Source organism: Osmerus eperlanus, chromosome 11, assembly GCF_963692335.1.
Source record: "Osmerus eperlanus chromosome 11, fOsmEpe2.1, whole genome shotgun sequence".
In the NCBI taxonomy this organism is placed as follows: Eukaryota; Metazoa; Chordata; class Actinopteri; order Osmeriformes; family Osmeridae; genus Osmerus; species Osmerus eperlanus.
In genome coordinates this window covers 11,171,390-11,196,465 of record NC_085028.1, presented here as the reverse complement: position 1 = coordinate 11,196,465, position 25,076 = coordinate 11,171,390, and the positions used below count along the sequence as shown (strand labels likewise).

The 25,076-nt window shown below is 41.2% G+C and overlaps 3 protein-coding genes across 4 annotated transcripts in view; all 3 read right to left on the bottom strand.

The window, feature by feature from the left end:
- igsf11 (immunoglobulin superfamily member 11) overlaps positions 1-6,434 on the bottom strand; it is a 52,655-nt gene extending 46,221 nt beyond the window's left edge. Inside the window, exon 1 of the mRNA XM_062473208.1 lies at positions 5,836-6,434. Coding sequence (XP_062329192.1) covers positions 5,836-5,896 — 61 coding nt within the window. The 5' untranslated portion in view covers positions 5,897-6,434. The remainder of the gene's footprint in view (positions 1-5,835) is intronic.
- LOC134028942 (putative uncharacterized protein DDB_G0292636) overlaps positions 1-12,772 on the bottom strand; it is a 384,233-nt gene extending 371,461 nt beyond the window's left edge. Inside the window, exons 1-4 of one of the 2 annotated variants that reach the window (XM_062472859.1) lie at positions 12,614-12,772; positions 11,934-12,034; positions 11,472-11,705; positions 10,520-10,684 (exon numbers count right to left, since the gene is read on the bottom strand). In XM_062472859.1, the coding sequence (XP_062328843.1) occupies positions 11,472-11,705; positions 11,934-12,034; positions 12,614-12,635 (357 nt within the window). In that variant the 5' untranslated portion in view covers positions 12,636-12,772 and the 3' untranslated portion in view covers positions 10,520-10,684. Of the gene's footprint in view, positions 1-10,519; positions 10,685-11,471; positions 11,706-11,933; positions 12,035-12,613 lie in introns of those variants that run through there. The other variant, XM_062472860.1, reaches the window with a different exon arrangement.
- On the bottom strand, positions 7,253-24,859 carry LOC134028937 (cylicin-1-like). The gene is made up of 27 exons (XM_062472852.1): positions 24,705-24,859; positions 23,740-23,909; positions 23,558-23,659; positions 22,353-22,421; positions 20,095-20,176; positions 19,944-19,993; positions 19,761-19,841; positions 19,501-19,614; positions 19,212-19,319; positions 19,031-19,132; positions 18,650-18,742; positions 18,302-18,349; positions 17,969-18,130; positions 17,775-17,858; positions 17,543-17,685; positions 17,360-17,426; positions 16,773-16,880; positions 16,542-16,616; positions 16,369-16,434; positions 16,177-16,248; positions 16,000-16,098; positions 15,829-15,903; positions 15,599-15,706; positions 15,402-15,446; positions 7,943-7,987; positions 7,789-7,836; positions 7,253-7,627 (listed from the first exon to the last, which is right to left on the bottom strand). Exons 1-27 carry the CDS (start codon positions 24,724-24,726, stop codon positions 7,268-7,270), a joined length of 2,598 nt encoding a protein of 865 aa, XP_062328836.1. The 5' UTR covers positions 24,727-24,859; the 3' UTR covers positions 7,253-7,267.
- Positions 24,860-25,076: the final 217 nt, after the last annotated feature.

Below are 25,076 nucleotides of genomic sequence, written 5' to 3'. Positions count from 1 at the left end.
GTCACACACACACATACAGCAACAACACAACAAATATTAGGCCTGATTGATAGATAAGTGTGTATATTACAACATGGCTTCTGTGTTTATCACGTGTGTCATGACAGGAATCTGATAGAAGGTCGGGCCAAGCCAGGCCGGGCAAGGGGCAACTGTCAGAGGGTTAATACCAGGCCAATTGGACTGGGCAGTAGGGGGCAGAAAGGGGGCTCTAAAATGACTAATCTGGGATCAGAAATCGCTCTGTAGCCTTTGAACATTGTGAAAGTAAAATGCAATTTTCTATAATGGCATTCATTTAAAATAACATGCATGCAAGAGTGGACAGTGCAAAGAGTTTGAGGCAGTGGGCATCCCCAATGTCTGGCATGCACTCTGACCTCCGGGACTCCAACTCTCTGGTCCTGTTCTTCCAACCAGACCACAGCTCTGGGCCCTGTTGGGCCAGTGAAGCCGGCTGTTACGCCACACAGATGGGATCTCCTGCTTCCTGTTTCAAACGTGCATAACTCCTGGCGCTTTCCTCACACGCTTCACCACGGCATGCTTATCCATAGGGCTCAGACTCAGCTTCTCTTAGCCTCAGTCCCAGCCAAACCTTCTCAACCCCAAGTCTTAGCTAGTCCCAGCCCTGGTGCTAGCCCTAGCCCGCCTCAGCCCTATTCTCAGGTCAGTCTCAGCTCCAAAGTCACGCCGACCCAGCCCGTAGACCCAACCGCTCACTGATAAATATTGTAACAGGTAGGGGAAGTGATATATTTCTTTCAGAGCTGTATGCGGACATCCCAACAGGGACCAATCCAGACAGTTTACACACATTTGCAGGAGGTAAAGTGTGTCACACTCAGAGCAGGTCCCCACACAATGTTTTTATGTGGTGAGAGTGCTCTCTAGGTAACTACTAGATGCTGTTGAAGTTGAACTCATCAAGATAGATAGTACATAGAGAGGTTGAACTAACTACTGTACCATTGATGTCTATAGTTTCTGCACAACGGTGATTGAGAGCTTTGCTGTTGTTTCTTTTTAGTCAGAGAACAAGAATATTTTCCTCCCTTTCCCAGTCAAACTGTTAATCTTTAATAGTTGTAGGCCTTTTCTAGTTTTGTTTACAAGGACTACTGTAGGATACCATCAAAACTACTTTTGAGTGACTAAGATGGAATGTAGGCACACCATTTCATTTTGTACCATCGCTTGACATGATAAGTTCGGAGAGGGGAGAGAGGTATGAAGAGGCCCAATGTTGGTCAGGTTATGAATAACCTATGTCTGTGAAAAGCCTCTGACATGATTAATGCAGGAGAAACTGGCTCAATACAGCACTGATGCTCTGCTGTGTGTCAACACAACATGCGCCAGTTACAGGTCACCTATTACAATGATTCACAGCCACATCATATTTCATACAATCTTTCTCGATCCGAAGATTCCGATCTGTACAAAATGGTGCTTGATCGACACTGAATGATTGAATGATTGTCTGCTGTGCAGTTAGATGATGAGTCAAGGGATGCATGGCCGGGTAGCCATCAGAAACGTTATTGTGTTTTGAAAAGAAAGTTTTTGAAGAGAGTCATTTCAAGCGTCTTGCAACTAAAGCCTCCCACTCAGTTTAAATTTGCTACACCCCATGCCAGGATACGAAAGCTCCTTTTTGTCAAATCAAAGAGAAAAGCAATTTCTATGACATGGGGTACTACCTGAGGTATTCTCCTTAGTCACTCCATTGAACTGGAGAAGTCGCCATTGCAGAAGACGGGGACCACATGCTGAGTGCAACCATGAGCAATTTTCAAAATTACATTCTTCCAGAAAGTGAAATTATCCACAGTGTATTTTTAGAGTGCAGCAATTATCTGGTCAAGACAATTTAGTGGTCTAGTGATTTCACTCCTTCAAAAGGGATATTTGGTTATTTGATCACAGAGAGTGGTGGAATTGCACACCCCAGAGATCAAGTGATGACTGAGACTGTGGTTAAAAAAAACTGTTTATCACTCAACCAAAAACACCTCCTTGTGGTCCAAAACTGACCTCATCAGAATGCTGTGTTTCATCAAGAACATCCTGGGACGTTTCGTGGCTTGTGATTGGAGGATTGCAGTGATGCTGCAGTCTTATTAGGGCAGTCGAGCTGTTAGACCTCTGGAATGCTCACGACGGTAACCTGCTTACCAGGGGAATTACAACAGCGTAGCCAACACACACACACATCCATTCTCCTGACCCACTGATTCCTCTGACCCCAAAGATTCATAAACAAACAATCCCTGCTAATGCCTCATGACACATCATAAATATCTGTCAGGATATGATCGAGAGCTGTAATTAGCTACACACCAGGGGAAAAAATGAGCAATAGATGTTTTGGCCTTAAACAAAGGCTGCTAAAATATCAGCAAAATTAAGCTTTAAGGGTAGGATCTATTTGAAGCCACTATCTCAGGATCTAATATATAAGGATAATAGTATAATGTCAACCTTTTTTTATCTGAATATTTGTATGTGCCTGAGAGGACATCATATTTCACTCCAAAAGTCAATCTGAAAGAAACACTTAAGTGTCTCAGTCTCGCTGATTGGGGACATCTATCATCTTTCTCCCTGTCTCACACCACGCCACACAGACAAATATGAGTCGCTAAGTCACGTCATCCCAAATGCAGGAAGGGGAGAGTTGTGTGTGATGGTACAGGAGGCGGACATCCTTTTAAAACATGTATAAGCAAAGTGTCCCTCAGACCCAGACAGAAGAGCGACTACTTAAAGACAGGTTAGCATGCGGATGTGCAACATACACGTCCCTCTCTTCAACCTCAGAGAAGTCACACCATGAAGCTTTTCCCTTCAGGAACTCAGCACCGGAGAGGAGGTTTCTCTATACAGTAGAGTCTCTCTCATCCTGGGCGCACTACCAACGGCTCTCAAGGGGTCTCACAGAGTGTCCTCCACAGAGTAACGATGCTGTACTCTCATTCGTTCTTTTTCTCTCTCTTTCTCTCAAATATCTGCCATCATTTATTCATACTCGTCCCCAGAACCATCGCTGGCTTGCGTCGTCTGAAGGCTCGCAGTCTACAGCCTCTTCTCTCTCTCCGTCGCTCAAAGCTCATGCACTTTAGTGAGCAGTCCCAACGGTCTTTTAATTTTTGAGCATCTATTTTTATCATGAAAAATAATTGAGGTGGAAAGTTCCATCTGTCCAACCAACACTCTTTCCAGCTGCTCCTTTTGAGCTAGGAAAAAAATTGGAGCTTCCACATACGTTTTTACTGATACAGCAATATACAGTATGTTTGCGTTATTAATGTTTGAATCTCGTATTAATGTAATTTGTTTTCAGGTAGGGATTTAGGTTTTTGTCGTTTTTCCGTTTTGTTTGTCTGACCTTTAAGTATCTAGGTATGTTTAGTTGGAGAGATCCACTCTGAGGAGCAGTGGAGGGTGTGGAGACTAAGAGGGTTTGAACGCATGACTGAATGGCACTGCTCCTTCACTACTCTCCTCTGACCATCTCTTGTCAGAGATTTTCCTGCTGTGTCACTTGTCGGTTGTATTTACTAACTGTATATCTACAGCCTGACCAGGAACTGCAGTAGAGAGGGGACGGGGTCAACAGGGTCAGTCTTTGTTGTGAGTGATAGGAGGTACAAGCAGGCATGAGGCCAGTTATGAATGCTAGGCCATTAAGGTTAATATGTATTTTATCCAATGTGAAGTGTCATAGGATTTTTTAAATTCCTTCCAAATTCAAGACACTCAAATGTACTGCAGCTACAGGGATCCACATACAGTATGTATGAGACCAAGAGACTGATTTGCATTGCTGCATTGTATACGCCTTATCTACTAAATTCAGCCTACAAATCAAAGAGTTTGAGTGGAATTTTAAATGAAAACACACATCATTGGGAGAATAACAACTGGGGAACTAGCCCTGCCCAATTCCTCAGACACTACATTCAGCAACAACTGCTTGTAAAATTCAGGGCCAGCAAACCACCACCTCCAAAGAGTTGAATGTTGAAAATTGACTGGTGTACCGGATTGGTCGTCATGCCTTGGGGCATTGTGGGTAAATCGTTAAAGCGGGCTATGGAAAACTGCACTGTTGTTATGACCCGGGGGCCTCATTCTCACAAGCACAACCAATCAGTCATCATTTTACTGTCCCTGTCTCCGGGAACATTTGATCCAACTTCAAACTTTGTTCTCATTATGACTTTGACTCTCGTCTTTAGACAAGTATTCTTTTTATCAAGGGGAATGTGCACGATTCCTGTCCTAGGTCTCCGGTCTCAAAGACTGACAGCGTAAGTTATACAGGGACCTGCAGTGAACCTGCAGTAAGTAATGATTTGTCCACTGGAGATTCACTAGTTGGAAACTGTCCTCATGTTGAGACCCCCTCTGTGTCCCTTTTAGTTTTTCACACACACACACACACGTGCATGTGTGCGCACACAGGCACAAACAGACAAGCACACATGGGAGAGAACTTGTCTGAAACTCCAAGACAGACTTATACTAAGCTAGATAAGACAAATGTATACAAGCCAGTTGAGAATATCATCTCTACTCAATGAGTCACCAGTTACCTTTTCCGCCAAGTAGTTACTGGTTCCAGTAACTTGTGATTGTCATTCTGGGTCCTGCAGTGTTGCCTTAACATAATTGACCAGTGCCGATATCAAAATGCAATATACTGCCTGTACAGAAGTATTTATAGGCATATGTGATGCGTGCAGTGAATGAATACAAATTTCATTTTAGGGTGAACTAGCTAATATATTTAAATAGGCCTAATGTAAGGTATCTGAGCAAGATAAAACATTGGAGCCTCCGACCGTACTACTATATTTCGCTAATGCTGGTAGACAGTGAGAGACACTGATTACTAGAGTTGATTTAAAGGGCTTGGAATAGGAGCACTAGGCTCCGGTGTCCATCTCTCTTTCAAGCCTTGAGTAAAGGTGGCAGTGGACAACAGACCAAGTCGCCTCCGCCGAATAACTACTCAGGTGAACCCTTTTTGCAATCAGGAAAAAAAGATTGAATCCCACAGTCCGCTTTGTGAGACAAAGGTCAACGTGCTGTGTTGTGAATCTTGGGATCCATGATGGCGTTGCCGATATGTTCGATCCAGTTCGATCACGATTTCACTCTATGCACACTGTACTCTGAAAACTTCCACCGCGGTTGCGTTCCACTAAAATGACACGGCTTGACACGACTGACGGCTCGTCACATGGAACTAGTGCACCTAATCGCTTGGATTATCAGTCAGAAACCTTTCCCGTCTGGCTTCTTCTCTAATTCAAATTTAGCCTACGGGCTATCTGCTGAATTTGCAAAAAACGTTTGCGTGTCCGTATTTTGATGAATAAAACATTTAAACAATTACATGACAGACTAACACTAGACAAACTCAAAACGCTTTTTTTCCGACAATGTGCAAGCAATTGAGGGTGCTTTTCGTACGATTGAAAACCTACAGCTTTAATAAAGGTCACACTGCATCACTATTAGTTTTCTGTTGAAATTGTGAGGACTCAGTAAGATCCATGGGTGGATCAGATAACATACTAAAATTGGCATATTCGTTTATAAGGCTACATCCACAAAACCATTTAAAATACAAATTCGTTGAATTGTCTTGCAATACCTCTACACTATTAGACAAACTAACACTTTTTGCCACCTATTTTTACTATAGTAAAAACTACGAGTTGAAGTATCTTATTAACTCATCAACTTGTCCTTTGCGAAAAAGAATAAATGCAAAAAGTTGTAGACCATGGGATAACTTTGACCAAGTCTTGATTAACTTACCTTCCATACAAAATATCACCAGCCAAGCAATCCATAGGTCCGAATTATGGAACTTCAGCATGGTGCGTAACTATTTAGCAAGTCGTTTTGTGTATCTTCTGTGCGAAATAAAATCTTCTTTCACTGTTTATTTGAAGGGAAATAACTGTCTCTCGAAACGGCAAACATGAAATCTGCCTGAAATGTTTTACTCAAACAGCTTCTTAGACAAAACTAATTAAAAAATCTGTTCGAGTACAAATTAAAAAACGTTTGCATTAACTGAAAAATCAAAACATCCGTTTCTTGATAGTTTTATTCAGAAAAGGAGTTTGTTTTACTGTTGTTTGTCGCGCCTATGTCCGCGGACAGCATTCGGTAATTCCCCTCCCAGCAATTTACGCACCGCTTCAAAATCTATCCGCTACACTTGCCAGCGATGGAAACAAAGTCAGAGAACACCTTAAACAAAACCATTTCTCGGTAGGTGAAATATTCGTGTATGTGGTCGCTGGTCCATGGCTTTAGTCTCGAACATGCACTCCTTTTCGCTTCAGCATTCTATTTGAAACATTGATTGAGAACTCGCCCGGACTGTTGCCAGGAGACCGCTGACGCCAGTCTAGACTAGAGGTACGAATGCCCCCCTCTGGTGACTATAAAAAGCAACCGCGCTCCTTGGCACTGGCATATCACTCCATGTGAATTACAGTTCCGTTTAAAGTCAGTGCACAGGTTTCATCGTTCTAGGGAAGCAAGGTTGGTTTAGAACAGATGTACTGGACTTAATTGTGTTTTCTTTTATATCGACACAACCTAAAACCTAGTAACAATGGCATCCCTCTGTTGGTTTTGACCACACTGTCCTTTGCAGCCTGTCTGTGTCTGAATAGTTGATAATGTCATACATGTTTTTGATCAAAGTTTAAGCTGTGCATGAGTTCAAAGGAGCAGTTGAGTTATTCCTCAATCATGAGTTAGTTGTTCTTTGTTAGTCACCATAGAGTGAGCCTTACAACACAACAAACAGCACTTCAACTGAAGGCTTCAAATGTCAATGTGTCCACTTGAAACATTCTGATCTCACCACTTAGCTCAGCACAAAATCCTGCTTGTATCTTCCCTATTTCCCAGGGCATTTAGCCTGGAAGCACTTCTTGGCAAAAACATCCAATAAAATTCAAATCCTACACTTTAAAGACAAACATTAACACAATAACTTTTTTTCTTCCTTATTCGACATTTTAGATTTCTAAAGCCATGAAACATGGATGAGAGGGAATGAGAGGGGCTGATGCTAGCCGGACATGTCCCTGGGGCCTACTATGTGCAGCCTGTGGCGTTTGGCAGACATTCTTATGAATGTGTCTGTTCGTCCTTCAAACCAAGGTATCCCAACTACACTGCCAAGGATACCACGGGCCAGTCGGATCACACCCTTCAACTATTTGTGTTAAGGCTGCTGATAGGGCTTAGGGCCCCTGAGCAGGTCGCTGGACGAGAGCACTGTGGTCCTCCCGGCCACGCCCCCTGCTCCTCTGAACCTGGAGGGATTCCCCATTAGTGACTCCATGGGGCTGCGGGGCCTGGTGGAGGGGCTGCCATCTTTGGGACTGAGTGAGGAAGAGGAGCTCATCAGTGACTCATAACGGGAGTTGGATTTGGGCATAGGCAGTGGGTCCAGAGTGGATTCGGGCTTTACGGGGGTAACTTCAGGCAGATCACTGGATTTGCCAAACGCACGATAGCTGCTAACAGGACCGCCTGGCAAGTCACACTCTTTCTTCACCTCTCCATCCTTATCAGGGAAGTCCTAGAAGGCAATTTGATTCAAGATATAAATGTACACATGACAGAGGATATTTTCACCCACGCAAGTGGTTCTCATATATTTGGTCTCCCATCCCAGGATACATTCAGAGGAGAGTCAAATACACTTGGCCACCCCTCTACAAACAGATATTCACTTGCTACCTTTTTCGTCTTCTTCATTTTTGTCTCTCCATCTGAGCCACTAGAATGCTGAAAAGAGCAAATTATACTCCAAATGATGTACACTGTCATTTGTGTCTACCAATTCACATTGAAATGTTGATGTATATTCACATAACCTTGCACCCAGCCTTACTTTCTTGTTCTTTTTGACCTTATCACTTCCTGAGGAGGAGTCGTCCTAGGGCAAACAAAGAGTATGTTCAGAATCGAATACCCCTTCATGTACTTGGGTACAGCGACAAGTTAATGCATATACCAATCTTGCACTCACCTTTTTCTTTTTCTTCTCATCCTCACTGCTTGAGGATGAGGAATCCTAAATAGAAAAAAAAGTGAAACCTTTAATGCTACCATCCCAGGGCATTTAGCCTGGAAGCACTTCTTGGCAAAAACATCCAATAAAATTCAAATCCTACACTTTAAAGACAAACATTAACACAATAACTTTTTTTCTTCCTTATTCGACATTTTAGATTTCTAAAGCCATGAAACATGGATGAGAGGGAATGAGAGGGGCTGATGCTAGCCGGACATGTCCCTGGGGCCTACTATGTGCAGCCTGTGGCGTTTGGCAGACATTCTTATGAATGTGTCTGTTCGTCCTTCAAACCAAGGTATCCCAACTACACTGCCAAGGATACCACGGGCCAGTCGGATCACACCCTTCAACTCAAATACACAAGCACACTTTTTCTTACCACATTCTGCAAACAGCAATGATCGATGAACTATGGATTAAACTCCCATAAATAATTTAGCTTCACCCGTACCCCAAAGACAATTTCTTAACCTATACAGACGCATATGGAGTAGTAAAATAGGAGCAGAATAAAAGGATAAAATCCCATACTCTCATGCACTTACAACCTCACATGTCCACAGACAAACAGACAGAAAACTATCTGTTTTAAAGTGGGCACAATCACAGTAACCTAGATATATTGTTTAAATTATCTCTCCTCCTTTCTCTGGTCTACCGTTGGGGACAGGCAGAGTGTGACAAATGAGGCAGACCACTACGCAGCCACGGAAACATCCAAAGACACTTGATTTATTATTGATTCCTTTTGTAAATGCTTTATTTTTATTTTTCCACCCCTATAAAATATTCAGAAGATGTGAACAAGATCCGCTATGTAAAATGTTTGAATTCCCCCTTTCCTGGCATGCCTAGTTAGAGTTCAATCTGACTATAATATTGATGACAGAAGGAAATGTGTCCTTTGCTGTGTCATGAGTTTTGGACCTCACCATCTTTATTATTATAACCTTTATTTAACCAGAAAGACCTCTCTGAGATTAGAAATCTATTTTACAGGTGTGTCCTGGCCAAGATTGGCAGCAGAACAAGTCAGAAAGATATACACAGCCTAGTTTTAATAAACAAAAAACAGAACTGACATTTACAGTACTAAAAACTATTACAAATCATCAATTCATCTTTTAAGATGGTGAATAATGCATTTGAAATGTTCCATAGACACCACGTTTTGTAGTTTCAGTTCCACTTCAAGAGAATTCCAATCAAACGGGACTGCGTACCTAAAATCCTTTTTATCAAATTAAATTCGAACGTGGGGAACACTGGGAATCGAACGTGGGGAATCTGGATTGCTCTGTTGTTTCCTGGGTGCTCTAGATGTAGGCTGGCTATGAATAAACTCAACCGTGACTCAGCAGCTCAGTAGTTCGGTATATGGACACCTTTCCATGCCTCATCTTTTATCCCACGCATTCTCCTCAAAATACAAAAGATTCAGAAGGAAGCACAGATCTCACGGTCCAGTGACAGACCTTTTCAGGAGGCTATATGAGATGGAATCGAGGTAACGCTTTAAAGTGTAGTGTTTACATACCTCTTCATCTCTCCAGTATTATTCAGATATAACTGTAACAATTTTTCAACGTCATAGTTTTGTATTTAATTGGCAAACATTGCCCTCTTGTGGATGACTGTTACGTACTCGAGTGGAAGGAGACATTTCCACCCGATTTGTCACGGGGAAATGGCTGCTAACGTTACATTGTCGAAGCTAGATTTACACAAAACAAAACCCATAAATGTAATCAACTCAAAACACATTGATTATCGGTTGATTTACTAAGCATAGAAAGTCAGTAGTCCTCGAGTGTGCAGTTATCTATTTCAAGTACTGCGGTGATCTTTGGTGTAGTTGAGCTTACCGGCGTCTGTCAGGTAAAGGACGCTTGCGCATTTCCGGACATTTTGTGACGTAGCGGCGCCAAGGGTGGCCAGGTTCACTGAGTTGTATTTATTTGTTGTGGATATTCTTTGGTACAGCATTATAAAATGTTTACGTAACTGTATTGAGTTTCTTTTGTAATTATTACATGTGAAGATTTTTGGTATGTAACTTGTGATTATTTAATGGCTGCTTGAGCTGTGCCTACATTTTAAAATTACTTGTAGTACTGTAGTTCAGCCCTGAGGAGTGGTTTACCTTGGCTGGAGCCTGTATCAAGGGGGTGAACTTCAGTTACGGAGGGGGCATGAGTCTGAGACACCAGGGTTGTTTATCTGTTTTGCTGACTCGTATCAGTTAAGTTTTTGTACCGTGTTTTGCCTCCATGTCCACAGGGCTGCAGTCTACAATAGCACTTTAATTTATTCTACTTGTTCGTCCTCATCTCTATTAGACCCTATGGTACATTACCCTTCGACATTGACATGAAACACGTCACTCAGCAGTGTTATTGCAGCCCGTGTAATCCTTGTTTATTTGGCATTAGTATTCACATATCAGCATATATAAATCTGCATAAACAACAAGAAAATAGTGAAGCAAGAACGGCAGCATTGTGGAACATTTGAGCTTTCAAACTGCAGATGCTCAACTGTGATGAATTCAGTCTTCTGAAATGAGAAGGAACAGTGAGTTAGGTACAAATTAAAGCATTTATAAGCCTTTTGTGGGTTGGATGCACATCAAATGCAAATGAGCTATAATAATAATAATAATAATAATACACAAAGTACAGGAGCATGGTGGCCACACCAGAGAGGTGTGTGTGCATACAGCAGTCAACACCCCTGCATTACCATCTCATCTCTGCTATCTGACAAACACACCCAATAAATGAGGGTTTGAGTCGTCATTGTAAATGCTCTCCCATCTCGTCACATCTCATGTAGCCATGGAGTCAAAAGCTATTTACAAGTGTTCTCATACTAAACGTGGACAGGTATGTTTATTTAGCAGCTGATCGTGCCACACCCACCAGACTGGAGGGAGCCTTCAGCCTTATAAAACTCGTCAGACCTGTTCCCTTCACCACACCTCACAATCTGTCCCTATGCCCAACGGTGAGGGGGCAACCTTTGTGCTTGGGACTGGTTAGGTTACATTCTACACTTAACTGATATCCTATTTTTGAACCTTTGGAACAAAATCTACTTCCCGAATGTGTGAGGACTCATTACCACGTCACTGGCACACTGGATCAGTGGAAGAAGTCAGTACATGACTGGTGATGCAAAAGATATGGTCAAAAGGTTGAGTTGCATGGTCCCCATGGATTTGTTTACCTAATGAGTGACCTGTGTTCAGCAGGTTAGTCAAGTCTCCACCTCATTCGACCACGCTTCTCCTTTCAATTCACAATTTTAAAATGACAGAAGTTTCCACAGAGCCCCCGATTACCTAATCACTGTCAGAAGAACAGGAGGAGCTTGAGCCTGAGCCTGACTTGGGTCCTCCAGGTTTGTGCTTCTTGTCCTTCTTCTTGTGATCCTTATCCTTGTGCTCCTTCTTGTGTCCTTTATCCTTGTGCTCCTTCTTGTGGTCTTTATCCTTGTGCTCCTTGTCCTTCTTGCTGTGGTCTTTATCCTTGTGGTCCTTGTCCTTCTTGTCATGGTCCTTGCCTTTGCAGTCACTCTGAATGCAACACAGATGCAGACATAGTGAAGATGTGCGGCCTACACGTGTAGCGTATGGTTATTAATATTGTATGCATGCATGCATTGTGTCCTAACTTGAAGTATCACTGCTACTACATGTTAAACCATTTCACTGCTGGAATTATGAGTTTCTAGTATTTAAAACGTAGTCAAGAGTAAACGTTTTTTATTGACGCTGAAAAGGCATGACACAGTTCTACAGTACCTTGTCCTTGCTCTTGTCTTTGTCCTTCTTCCCAAAGCCGAAGGAGAACTTCTGGTCCTGGCCAGAGGCATCTTCCTTCTTCACTTCATCCTTTCCCACAGCTGGAGACAAGAAACTGACGTTACTAGCTAAGTCTCCCCTTTGATTAAAATAATCCACGAATAGCTTTTCAGTACCGTTTCACAACATATTTATTTTTAAATGAGTGTTAAATAAACTACAAGTTGAAATAACATTTAAACATTAGATGTGTTGTAATTAACATTACTCCATGGGTCAAACTTTTATGTTGACCAAGTAGCTCGAAAAGGATTGACGTGTTACATTTTCTATTCCGTTATACTAGACACCTCATGACTTTAACCCTTGTGTTATCTTCGGGTCATTCTGACCCATCAGTCATTGTGACCCATCGTCGTATTGCGACAACTTTACCGCATACAAAAACAAAGTGAAGCATTTTCTTTTAACCGTTGGGCTGTCTCAGACCCCCCACATTGCAAAGGTTAAAAGAAAGTTATTTTTATTTGTTTTTGTATTGGTTAAAATTGGGTAAACACAACGATGGTTCGTTATGAACCTTTGGGTCATGTGACCCAAAGGCAGCACAAGTTTGCAGCTGATCATTTACAATAAGAGCAACAAACATTTCGTCGTGGTTCACAGACAAGAAAACGTACCTGACGCAAGGTCAAAATCCATCGTGTCTCGAAGAATAGCAACTGCTCAGTGTAGTTGTTCAGGGAAAATGCAGTAGAGATGACACGGTGAAAGTAAAGTAGGTGTTTATCAAGTAAGTGATTGCACCTGGCTGACCACACCTCGCTGTTAAGTTGGAACGTTAACTAGATGGGTGGGTTCCTAGAAAACACAACGATGACGTGCGACAGGGTGGTAGCCTGGTGGCAGGTAATAGTTGAAATTGCGAACGCCCAGTGACAGGTGAAAACGAGTTTACAACTTAGCCTATTACTATGCTGTTCTGACACGTTGCTTAATTTTTTTAAACCAACTTGAATTTGTAGCCTACGCGAGACACACTACAAAAACATCTACACAGCTGTAGGAAGTCAAACGGCGACAGAACATGTTCGGCACTCCCCTTAGTAGTACAATTTACCGGGGAAGCTTCTCCACACAGGGCTATATCGCACTTGGCGTTGTTACTGACAATGATCGCTACCAGTGAGCTTTTTATGAAAGCGATTTTCCACTAAATAAATGTCAAGCATATTTACGTTTTTGAGGGCATATTTTCAGTTAGCAGATGGTACTGTTTGAATCGCGATTCCATCTTATAATGCCGGTAACGTCGTAGAATAATCTTCAAAGGGGGTTCTTTATTCATGAATGAATGCAATATGAGTAGGCTAAATTCCTTAAAATATCATGAGAAGGGAAAAACTTAAAAGGACGTTTAAGTCATAGAGATTAGGTCAATGTTTACACCGGTCTGCCAAATGTATTCGTTTTGATTCAACGATGAGGCTGCCTCTTGCAGGGGAAATGAGAAGACATCTATTTCATTCTACACTTCACTCGTATTTTCAGTTGTAAATGAGCCGCAAAAAAATGCTTTTAAATCTATGTAATCTTTATAAATAATAAGTATGCATTTTTATATAAAATATACAGAAATATCAGTTGTAAAAATGTCATTCAAAAATGGACCCCTGTGTTGGCAAAATTCTAGTGGCACTGTGTAAATTTGAATAGTCAAGAGATGGCGGTTACAATAAATTTATTTTGCTTGTACAAATCATGAATCAACAAAGTACTTTGTGATCAGTCTAACGAAGGAGGTGCTAGCCACAGGTCGTTCGCCAGAGTGATGAAGAACAATCATAAACGCTACCTTATATAAACGTTAGATCAAATGGCATTCTATAAGGTCAATCCATCAATGTAACCAAGTCTATGATTGGCTAACTCAATTCAGTGACAGTTTGAAACAATACATCTCTGTACCATTTGTCCCACAATCCTTTGATCTGGCATCTCTCCCCAAATCAGTAGATAGTAAAACCACAGGAGTTCACCAGTCAAATGTTCAACTGTCCTTTGTGCGGGCCACTTCAAACAAGTATTTGATTAACCCCACCCAATGCAACAGGAAGGGTCAGAGCAGCAGAAAAACAATACAGTTGAATCCACATTGTCTCCAGACCAGCTGTCTCTTCCTCCCCAGGTGACAAGAACCCTCTCAGGTCACCCAGACTTCCCGTCTCTTAGACTTCACGTCTCCTAGTTATAAAACTGCAAATGGCATCTCTACCAAATGGGTTGAATCGACTGTCACTGTATTAAGCTTCTTAACAAACTTTTAGACTTCCCTTAAAACACATTATAAAACACACATATTATAACTGTATTCCAAAATTTCCATGACACCCCTGTGCAACCGACGCAAGCAAGCACACCCTACAATTTCCCCAGAAATTGTACCCTCTCTAGTTATATTTAGTTATAATTACTACAGTTCTCAGACCAATCGATTTCCATTTCTAGGCCAAACGTTAACACATTCTGATTTGATTTGTCAACAAATGAGATCCACATTTAACAAACAATCTAAACTACATGTTCCAGGAATGCCAATGCCAATTTCACCTCTATACCTCAATATATGTTAATACCTCTGTATAGATATTTGTGTTAAGGCTGCTGATAGGGCTTAGGGCCCCTGAGCAGGTCGCTGGACGAGAGCACTGTGGTCCTCCCGGCCACGCCCCCTGCTCCTCTGAACCTGGAGGGATTCCCCATTAGTGACTCCATGGGGCTGCGGGGCCTGGTGGAGGGGCTGCCATCTTTGGGACTGAGTGAGGAAGAGGAGCTCATCAGTGACTCATAACGGGAGTTGGATTTGGGCATAGGCAGTGGGTCCAGAGTGGATTCGGGCTTTACGGGGGTAACTTCAGGCAGATCACTGGATTTGCCAAACGCACGATAGCTGCTAACAGGACCGCCTGGCAAGTCACACTCTTTCTTCACCTCTCCATCCTTATCAGGGAAGTCCTAGAAGGCAATTTGATTCAAGATATAAATGTACACATGACAGAGGATATTTTCACCCACGCAAGTGGTTCTCATATATTTGGTCTCCCATCCCAGGATACATTCAGAGGAGAGTCAAATACACTTGGCCACCCCTCTACAAACAGATATTCACTTGCTACCTTTTTCGTCTTCTTCATTTTTGTCTCTCCATCTGAGCCACTAGAATGCTGAAAAGAGCAAATTATACTCCAAATGATGTACACTGTCATTTGTGTCTACCAATTCACATTGAAATGTTGATGTATATTCACATAACCTTGCACCCAGCCTTACTTTCTTGTTCTTTTTGACCTTATCACTTCCTGAGGAGGGGTCGTCCTAGGGCAAACAAAGAGTATGTTCAGAATCGAATACCCCTTCATGTACTTGGGTACAGCGACAAGTTAATGCATATACCAATCTTGCACTCACCTTTTTCTTTTTCTTCTCATCCTCACTGCTTGAGGATGAGGAATCCTAAATAGAAAAAAAAGTGAAACCTTTAATGCTACCATCCTCCCTGATGCCCCACGGTAGAACTTGCATCACTCTACATGCCTCGTGTTCAAACATCAGTCTACGCTTAGTCACTGCTCGTAATAAACCTTCATTTAATTCACGCTTCTCACCTTTTCCTTCTTTTTGTCCTTCTTCTTATTATTATCCTTTTTCATTTTATCCTTCTTCTTTTTCTTCTTATCTTTCTTTTTATTGTCCTCCTCGCTATCAGATGATGCCTTGGCACAAGAGAATAGTGTTTTTACTTTTTTACTAGCTAAGCCACGCCTACTGTACAAACGAGTTCAATGGTAATTATCTCGACAGCTTCACGTGTGACACGACTAAAAACAAAATATACCTTCTTCTTTTTCTTCTTCTTCTTCTTCTTCTTCTTCTTCTTCTTCTCATCTTCACTGTCAGATGAGCTGGAATCCTACATTCAAGAGGTGGTCATTGATCAAAATATTTTGTACAAGTTTGACCACTCTGGACAACATAGGACATCCTAACAAACTTATGTGGTGCTCACCTTTTTCTTCTTCTTGCTTCTCTTCTTTTTTTTTATCTTATCCTTCTTTTTCTTCTTCTTCTTCTTCTTGTCTTTTTCACTGTCAGATGAGCTGGAATCCTACATTCAAGAGGTTTCTTAATATTGTATTTGAGATTTATCACACTGGGTGTCCAAACAAATGCAATTGGGACCCACCTTTTTTTTCTTCATCTTTTTCTTCTTCTTTTTCTTCTTTTCTTTTTCGCTATCTGAATCGTCATCTGAATCCTGAGACAAACAAACTTTGATGATGATGATGATGATACACAGACAAAACTAGTTTAACATATCACAACTCATGTATGTCCTATGGGAGACCTAGGTTCCATGTTTGCTTTGGTCACACACCTTTTTCTTCATCTTTTTCTTATTTTTTTTCTTTTCTTTCTCGCTATCTGAATCGTCATCTGAATCCTGAGACAGACAAACTTTGATGAAACACAGTGAATACTAAACAACATGACACAACCTATGTATGTCTTGTGGGAGACCCAGGGCCAAGATTGGCTTTGGTCACAAACCTTTTTCTTCTTCATCTTTTTTTTCTTCTTCTTCTTTTTCTTTTTGTCATCCTCACTGTCTGATGAAGAGTCATCCTGAGGGACAGAGAGGAGAAGAAGCAAGTCACTGTGATATGTTGAATACGCAGTTGCTGAACTACAGTTTCATGTTCTTCTGGAAATTTCTGATCGAAAATGAGAATCAGTCCAGAGGTTAACATACCCTGTTTTTCCCCTCCATCCAATCCTCACCTTTTTCTTTTTCTTCTTCTTATCCTTCTTTTTCTTCTTCTTGTCTTCCTTTTTCTTCTTCTTCTTGTCCTCCTTTTTCTTCTTTTTATCTCTCTTCTTGTCCTTTGTCTGAGGAAGACCTCTCATAAATCACAAATTGTGCGCAAAGATAAATTACGAGTAATCTGACTAGTCAATCAACATTAAAGGCAGGGTAGGTTGGTTTCTCGAAACTAGCCATTTTGGCTCGAGTTTGAAAGTATCCAACCCAAAATATCCTAACCTCTCCCTTCGAAGCCACTCCCCCAAAATACATGAACGTGGTGCCTGACTACTGCCGGGAGAAAGAAAGGCAAGTAGCCTGTCCAATCATTGCATTTGGTCCAAATGCCTTTCAATAATTATATTCGGTCTGAATACAATGATTGGTCGTGCTTATTACAGTCCTGCGACAGTCACAGATATCAGATTTATTTTATTTACTGTGAGAATTTGATTTATTGATTGCTATCAGGAAGTGAAGTTTATTTCAACAAATAATAACAAATAAAAACAATTTAACTATAAAATTCAGCAGTGACCTAACATAATGGATGGAAGATAGTTACCCGGTCATCTTCACTATCTGAAGAAGAGGAGGAGGAAGATGAGGACGATGAGCTGTCATCAGAGGAACTGACGTTCTATAAGGGGTTCAGAAAGAAAAGTTCTAAATGAAGCATGTCTACACATTTCTATAAAACCTGATGTGACTCTTTTAAGGGACAAGAAATAAACCTCAGTCAGGTTACTCAATGTCTATCCTTCTAACCTTCTTCTTCTTCTTCTTCTTTTCCTCCTCGCTGTCAGAGGATGATGAAGAGGAAGAAGAAGATGATGAGGAGGAGGAGGAGGAAGAGGATGACGAGGAAGAGGATGAGGAGGAACTGGAATCCTAGGAGTAAAAGAAATCAAAGGAGTGATTGAACTAACGCCAAGTTGGAAATGTTATAACCTAAAGCAAAACAATTTGTCGACTTCTACCTTCTTGTTCTTCTTGTTCTTCTTTTTCTTCTTCTTTGTCTTCTCTTTTTCATCCTCACTGTCTGAGGAATCACCATCAGAAACCTACAGCAGAATATGAAGATCGCAAACATCAAACCCTCTTTTAGTGCCCACACATTCTTGACTCTGCTTTTCACCAGGGTCTGAGACCCTATAGGAACGGACATTTGTACCTTCTTCTTTTTCATCTTCTTTAACTTCTTCTTTTTCTTCTCTTTCACTTTCCCTCCTTCAGCCTCATCATCACTCAGGTGTCCGGCATCCATTCCGTCAGGGTGGACCTCAGCTCCTTCCGCCGTTGTCACGAGAACAGACACATCCTCTTTGGCTTTACACTGATATAGCATTAGAAATTAAAAGATGTGTTGTCGGATAAAGGGTATCATAATATGGTAAAAGTCCTCACTCAAATCAACATATTTATTTCCTAAAACGAGGAACTACGCAATTGCAAGTTGTAGTGGTGGATCTAAATGTTACTATAAGCCATAAGTGTGACATTTTACCTTGCCATCATCATCCTCACCCTCAGAGATACCCAAGGAGTAAGAGGCCTGAGAAACAAGAAGAACATTCATATATTTCATTTTGTCATTTAGCAGACGCTCTTACCCAGAGCGACTTACAGTAAGTAGGGTGAAGTGCCTTGCCCAAGGACACAATGTAATTTGGCACGGCAATCGAACCAACAACATTCTGATTAATAGCCCGACTCCCTAACCACTCAGCCATCTGACAAAGCACATAAGGTGCTTTGTCCTTTTTAAATTGAGGTTTTCTTAGAAACAAGGCCGTCATAGAACAAGGGCTTGCTAAAAACATAAATATCCTTTCCATTAGTTCAATGGCCCCACCTTTTTCTTTTTATTGTCTTTCTTCTTCTTTTTGTCTCCATCTGCTGTCTGTCTCATGGTGTCCAACTCTCCACTGCCCTCATCGTCACCCTGCTCCCCAACAGAGTGGAATTAGATAGAATATGATTAATAAAAAGTGTATTGAATTAAGCGAGTGGATGCAGCATATTTGCATGAGTAGGGCTATATGTATAGAATCTATACTAGACTATACATGCTTGACAGTGATACCCTGTAGTATAACTTCTGCATCTTGTGGGTCTGGTGGGGTTTGTTTGGTATCTCACCATGTCTTTCCCTGCTTTTTTTATGGTGGGTAAATCATCTTTGTTTCAATGCATCAGTTTTATTTTATTTGTTGTACATTTAAGGAAAACTTACATTTGTCTCCTTCTTCTTCTTCTTCTTGTCCTTTTTCTTCTTCTTTTCCTTGTCACTGTCAGAGGAAGAGGAAGAGGAGGAAGAGGAGGACGAACTAGAATCCTGTATGAAAAAAAGGGAAAACACACCATGAGATTTGCAAAGGGTTCAATCCTGCAAAGTTCACACAACTGTCATGTACCTTCTTAGTCTTCTTTTTCTTCTTTTTCTTTTTTTTCTTTTTTTTCTTCTTCTTCTTCTTCTTCTCATCTTCACTGTCTGATGAGGACGAGGATGAGGAGCTGGAATCCTGAGGGAGAATGAACACGCTTATTAAAAATAATGCAGATACTAATACGTTTCATTAGTATATGTTGGACTTGGAAAACTTACTGTACAGCACACTACACTTCTGATGTTACTGTCAGCTCTGGCATTTCAATATGACAGTAATAACCCCATTGACAGTTATTCCTCTAACCCTGTCCTACCCTCTTCTTCTTGACCTTTGTCTTCTTCTTTTTCTTCTTCTTCTTTTTCTTCTTCTTATCTTCACTATCTGAGCTGTCCGATGATGAAGATGATGAAGATGAAGAGCTTGAATCCTGAAGCAGAGTAAAAAGCAAAGAAATAATTTCAGTCAGCTTTTCAACGCCAGTGGCCCTCCAGTGCCACTAGAGGGCCTGCTAGACCAAGTGGACATCTTCTAGGTGAAGCATGACACCACAGAAAGGTCTGAATGTACACATACCTTGCTCTTCTTCATTTTCTTCTTCTTCTTTTTCTTCTTCTTCTTCTTCTTCTTCTTCTTGTCTTTTTCACTATCTGACTCCTGTGGAGGACAGAGTAGAGAATTATTGTTCTAGTCAAGTTGCATGTTACGATACGCTGAGGTACTCTAACCACTTTGACCAGGCTGAAGTCAGAAGCTCACCTTATCCTTCAGACCTTGCATTGATGTTGAATCTGTGCATCCCTCGACTCCTACAAAGAAAGTAATTTGCTAGATGTGACAATAAACATGACTTAAATAATATTCTTTGGGATGAGATAGTGAGGTAGGGGATGTTTGGGGTTTCACATACCAGCATCTATTATGACACTGTTGTCCCAAACATATTCTTTCCTTTCACCCTCCTTCTTCTTTTTCTTCTTTTTCTTGTCATCCTGCAGAGAACAGTAGGAGTTACTTTGAGTGTGAAGTAAGTTACATGTAGTGTAGAGTAAAGCTGTTTGCATGTTTGACAGTACAAGAATGTCTGACAAAAGATCCATCTTTTGTTGATTCCCTGATCAATGGAGGACATGCAGAACCAAGCTGTACATGCATGCACACATTTCTGAATGCATGCTTTGTTTGCATTTATTTCTTCATGTTGAATTCATGTTATTCATGTACTTCAAGTAATGTTTAATGAACAATTGTCCTCTGGCATATGAAGGTTCCCTCAGCAGAAACAGGAGAAACCAGTCAGTGAGCGTGTATTATCATTTCCTCATTCATGTGTACACAGCCCCACACCCACAGAGAGAGAGAGAGAGAGAGAGAGAGAGAGAGAGAGAGAGAGAGAGAGAGAGAGAGAGAAACCCATATATGATTCTCTTATCTAAGTTATCTGCTGGTTGTCACAGTTTATTGTCAATTGACAATAAATGAACTGTAGCTGACTATACAATGCCTTTCCATGAGTGTGTATGATAGCCAACATTGACCTTTTAATTCAACAACAAGTTATAAGATCTATTTTAGTTACCACAATTCTTTGATTTTGTTATGACATATTTAGCAAGAAGCTGACTGAACACACACAAAGCAGGCTTTCCAGAACCCTTTAATCCAAAACATTTGTTCTTCTCTTTTAATGAAATGGGATGATGGAAGTGATTGCAAAAAAGCTAAAAAAATATGTTGGAGATAAATACTTGCTGTCTACATCACAGACTACCTCTATGAAGTGTATTCTCACCATGACTGGCAATAAAAGCAGGTGAGATAGGACGATAGCATACATCGTTGGCTAAGTAGTTTACTTCTGGGACAGGACCTAAAATAGAGATAATTTCCATGAAGAGATCCTGCATGATTTAACACAATAGGTGAGCTTGGCTTCAGTGTGGATATTGGTTTACCAATGTTGCCAAGATACGTGCTACAAAAACGAATTCGTTTTTTCTTCTTAATTGGTCAATTTGGGGATTGCAGTTTCACCTTTGTTGTCTCAAAGCCTAATCATTCATGTCCCTTTACAAGTGTCTTAGTCCAGCAGTGACTCAGCAAATGAAAAAAGTAGGTGTTACTTCAAACACGTGTTTTAACCGGTTTGGCACTTTAGCAGTACACTTGGAAGTACACAGGAATGTAACTGCTTTTGGTTTAATGGGTGGAGAGACTGGTTTGGAAGGATATCATTGAGTGGTAGTGTAATATAGTTAATCTCTTCAATTAATGGTGAATATTGTAATATAACTTATATTTATAGATATGCTTAGAACGAGAAATGTGCTGTGGAAATGTATTAAGCTTTGCTCTTTGATCGATGTGCAAATGTGCAAGGCCCAGCTACTGAGGGGTAAAAGGGTGTTGTTGGGTAAGATATCACCTGATGGTGGGGAACAAGAAAACTATGTTTGTGTATCATGTCAGATCAAGGCAAACAAATGTTGCCTTTAACCTTGTTTGCAAGAATAGCATGACCCAAGCAATCTCCCACGGTTGTCTTCTGCCATGAAACAAAAAGAAACAACAAAGAAAAATAAACATGTAAAAGCATTTGGAACGCTGAGCCCTTTGGAATGCAAGAGCAAAGGGATTGTCAAAATGTAAAGTTGTTAAAGAGGTCTACAAAGGTAATGACCAAAAATGCATGTCTATACAGTTTAGAGGTATAGTAGACTGGAGCTGTCCCTTAAATTGGAAATGGACAAAATGAAAGTTCATGAGGAGAAGAAAGAGAGAGGTTCGTGACAGAAAGCCACAACTCCTCCCCATTTGCTAGTACATTTCCGTGCACACACCTGATTTACCTGTCATTGTACTCTCATGCTCTCTCATGCTCTCGCTCCTCACCCACTCTTCCCTCACCTCTAAGCTTTGTCTCCACATCCAGGCACACCAGGGGGGTCGGATCAAGCTTCGATAGCGAAGGTCTGATCCGCCACACCCAGAGTCCTTGGGTGGACATTTCATCCAGCCATCCGTCATCATCATACAACCATGTATCATTCTTTCATTCATCATTCTTCAGTAAACCGATTTCATGCTGAAGCATTGCAGTTGCTGGCGTGGTCTTTGTGAACAAGTGAACTGCAGTTTTGAGATTATTCTCAGCAACATGAATCTTACCTCACTGTCCTCACTGTCAGAGGAGCTGCTGGAGGAGGAGGACGATGATGATGATGTTGAACTGGAATCCTGAAACAAAAGAGGGGGGGGGGGGTTAAACAAAGTGGTCTATATAATATGTCCTTGTCCTTTTTGAAGACATAGTTTGGTTTCCTCATACCTTTGCTTTCAGGAGTGACAGTTAGAAAACTGTTTATGACAGTGGTCCAGGACTGACTACTTTCCGATTGGCCTAAGGGCACTGAAAGCAGTACTTTGCTGTAACTTACTTCTTGTGAAACCTGCAAGTTTGTCTATTCTTTGCAGGTTATAGTTGAGATCCTGTTCTACCACGGTCTCACAACAGACAACATGGGTTGATTTTGCACTTAAAACATAAACTTGTTTGGCTCCACTGTGCTATGCAATACTGTAGAGGAGATGTTATGGTTGCCTAGTTAACTAATTATTTGTGTTGCACTGTGACTGGTAGCTTGTTTGCATGGTGCTTTGGTATTTACAGATCATTCCCTGAATGACCACCAAAATAGTGGTAGAACTATACACTTCTGATCCTAGATGTTCAGCTGTACTTTAGACATGCATTAGCTTGCATCGGTTAAAGTGCTAAATGGATCAAATGGAAATGTGCATTGAATGTAGCCTAAGAGAGTACTGGAAATATGGCATAATACTTTGATAACTAGTATCAGAGAAGAGACTTGCAACCAAGGTGAGTTTGTGTAATCTGTCTCACTTCAACATGACATCTGGACAGTTTGCCTAACATTCATGCTCTACCCAAGTCCCAACCTGTCATTGCTACAATACAGTACTCGCCCTGTTTGTCTTTCTGTGTTGGAATTCATTACTACATGACTCAGCCTACATTATCTATCAGAAGTGAAGTGTTGAACTATGAAAGTGTGTTGGCATTCAGCCCTCCCTGTACATTGGATGTCATCTATGAAAGCACCACCATACACTTTACTTTGGAATAGAGATATGGAAACTATAACTTGATAAACTTGAAAAGTGTAACTTGACACCGAGCATGTCCCACTCCTTTCACGTTCAGTTCATTCCACCATGCCAGAGAACACCCCTTACCTGTTAGGTACTATGTGCTAGTAGGTGAAATGCACACATAAAAAGAGACCCTGTCTGTTTCATTATATTACTGGGAAAGGGAAGCGTATTCAGAAGTTATTTGTTTGTTCAGCTACCTTCTTCTTTCGCTTCTTCAACTTCTTCTTCTTCTTGGACTTCTTGTCCTGGTCCTCATCCTCACTGTCTGAAGACTTGGAGCTATCGAAGGAGTACCGGTCCTGATGGTAGAAAGATGTTGTTGAAAGTGTGAACCAAATGTTGTACGTGTTGTATTCTGACTCTCTCATCTCCGTTTTACCATTCCATCTCTTCCTTTGCAAGTTTTAGAATCAGTCTTGGCTGGGCCTCCTTCACCTAAACCGCCCTGTTCTCCCACACCTCCGGGCCCAAGGGCTCCCTCAGACTGAGGTTTCTCCAGGGGGCTCAGGACCACTGCTCCTGCTCCTGCCCCACCTCCAGGATCCCCACCTGGATCCAAACACAAACATAATAGCAACATGATTCATACTCCACAACTGCAGTAACACACAACGGACGTTCACAAGTTTGAAAAACAACTTTTATACCACAACATTCACCATCTGCCAACCACAATGTATCACAAACTGCAGCCCATCTGCTAATCACAATTTTACTATAAATCTTTCAGTAATTGTTTACCTTATAACCGATATGATCTGAGCCAGAAGGTCAGACTGAGTGTTATTGAATCTTTATTTTTTTAATGTTATTAACCCTTACCTACTAGTATGAGGCTCAATGTGGTGCATAATACCTAAAGCACTGTGTTCCCTATATCCCTCCAGGCTCTAGGTTTCCTGTAATAGCCTAACTGAATTTAGACCAAAGAAGATTGGATGCGCATGTCCAGAAGACACAGTTTTAGGATTAAACATAACTATAAATTACATAACCCATTCAACTCTGTCTTTCAAAAGAGAATACTTAACATTGCTGACAAAGGACTACTATGGACGACTGTCCATATTGGACCAATAACCTATAGACTACCACGCCCCTGTGATCAACAGCAAGATACCTGCATTTTTTTTACAACCAAAAATACAAAAATGCAGATTGTCCGCGCACCTTTTGTTTAACAACCAACCATGTGTCCAAACAAAGAAATACATGGGCCTAATTAAATTGATATTTTTTTTCAGCTTAACATAGCATTAAACTAAACACATACACAATTTACTTTAAATAGCCTACTAAATTACAGTCGGGCATCCCAGAGATAATGAGTTAAAGTCACCAAACCTCTGGGTCGGCAGGACTCCATCGAGTTCCAGTTGCACCAGGTTTAAGCACACCAGATTTTTGCTGCCGTTTAACTTGTAATGAATTGTAATTTTGCACCCCTCCCAACGATCTATATGACCAAGGTGTTTTCGCTATGATTATGGGTGGCCTGCTGTCATTGGGCCATGGGCGTAACAAGCTAAGCAGGTTTTCAGTTACAAAAATGAACAGTTCAATCCACTCTCTAGGCTAGTGCAATCCACTCTAGGCCAGACTCGTAGGCCTCAAACTATTGCTATGAAAACATATTTTCTCTTGTGTGGATAGGACTATGTTTTGGGGCATTATCAACGGTCTGTAGGATATATCTATAGATATGATCGGGTACGA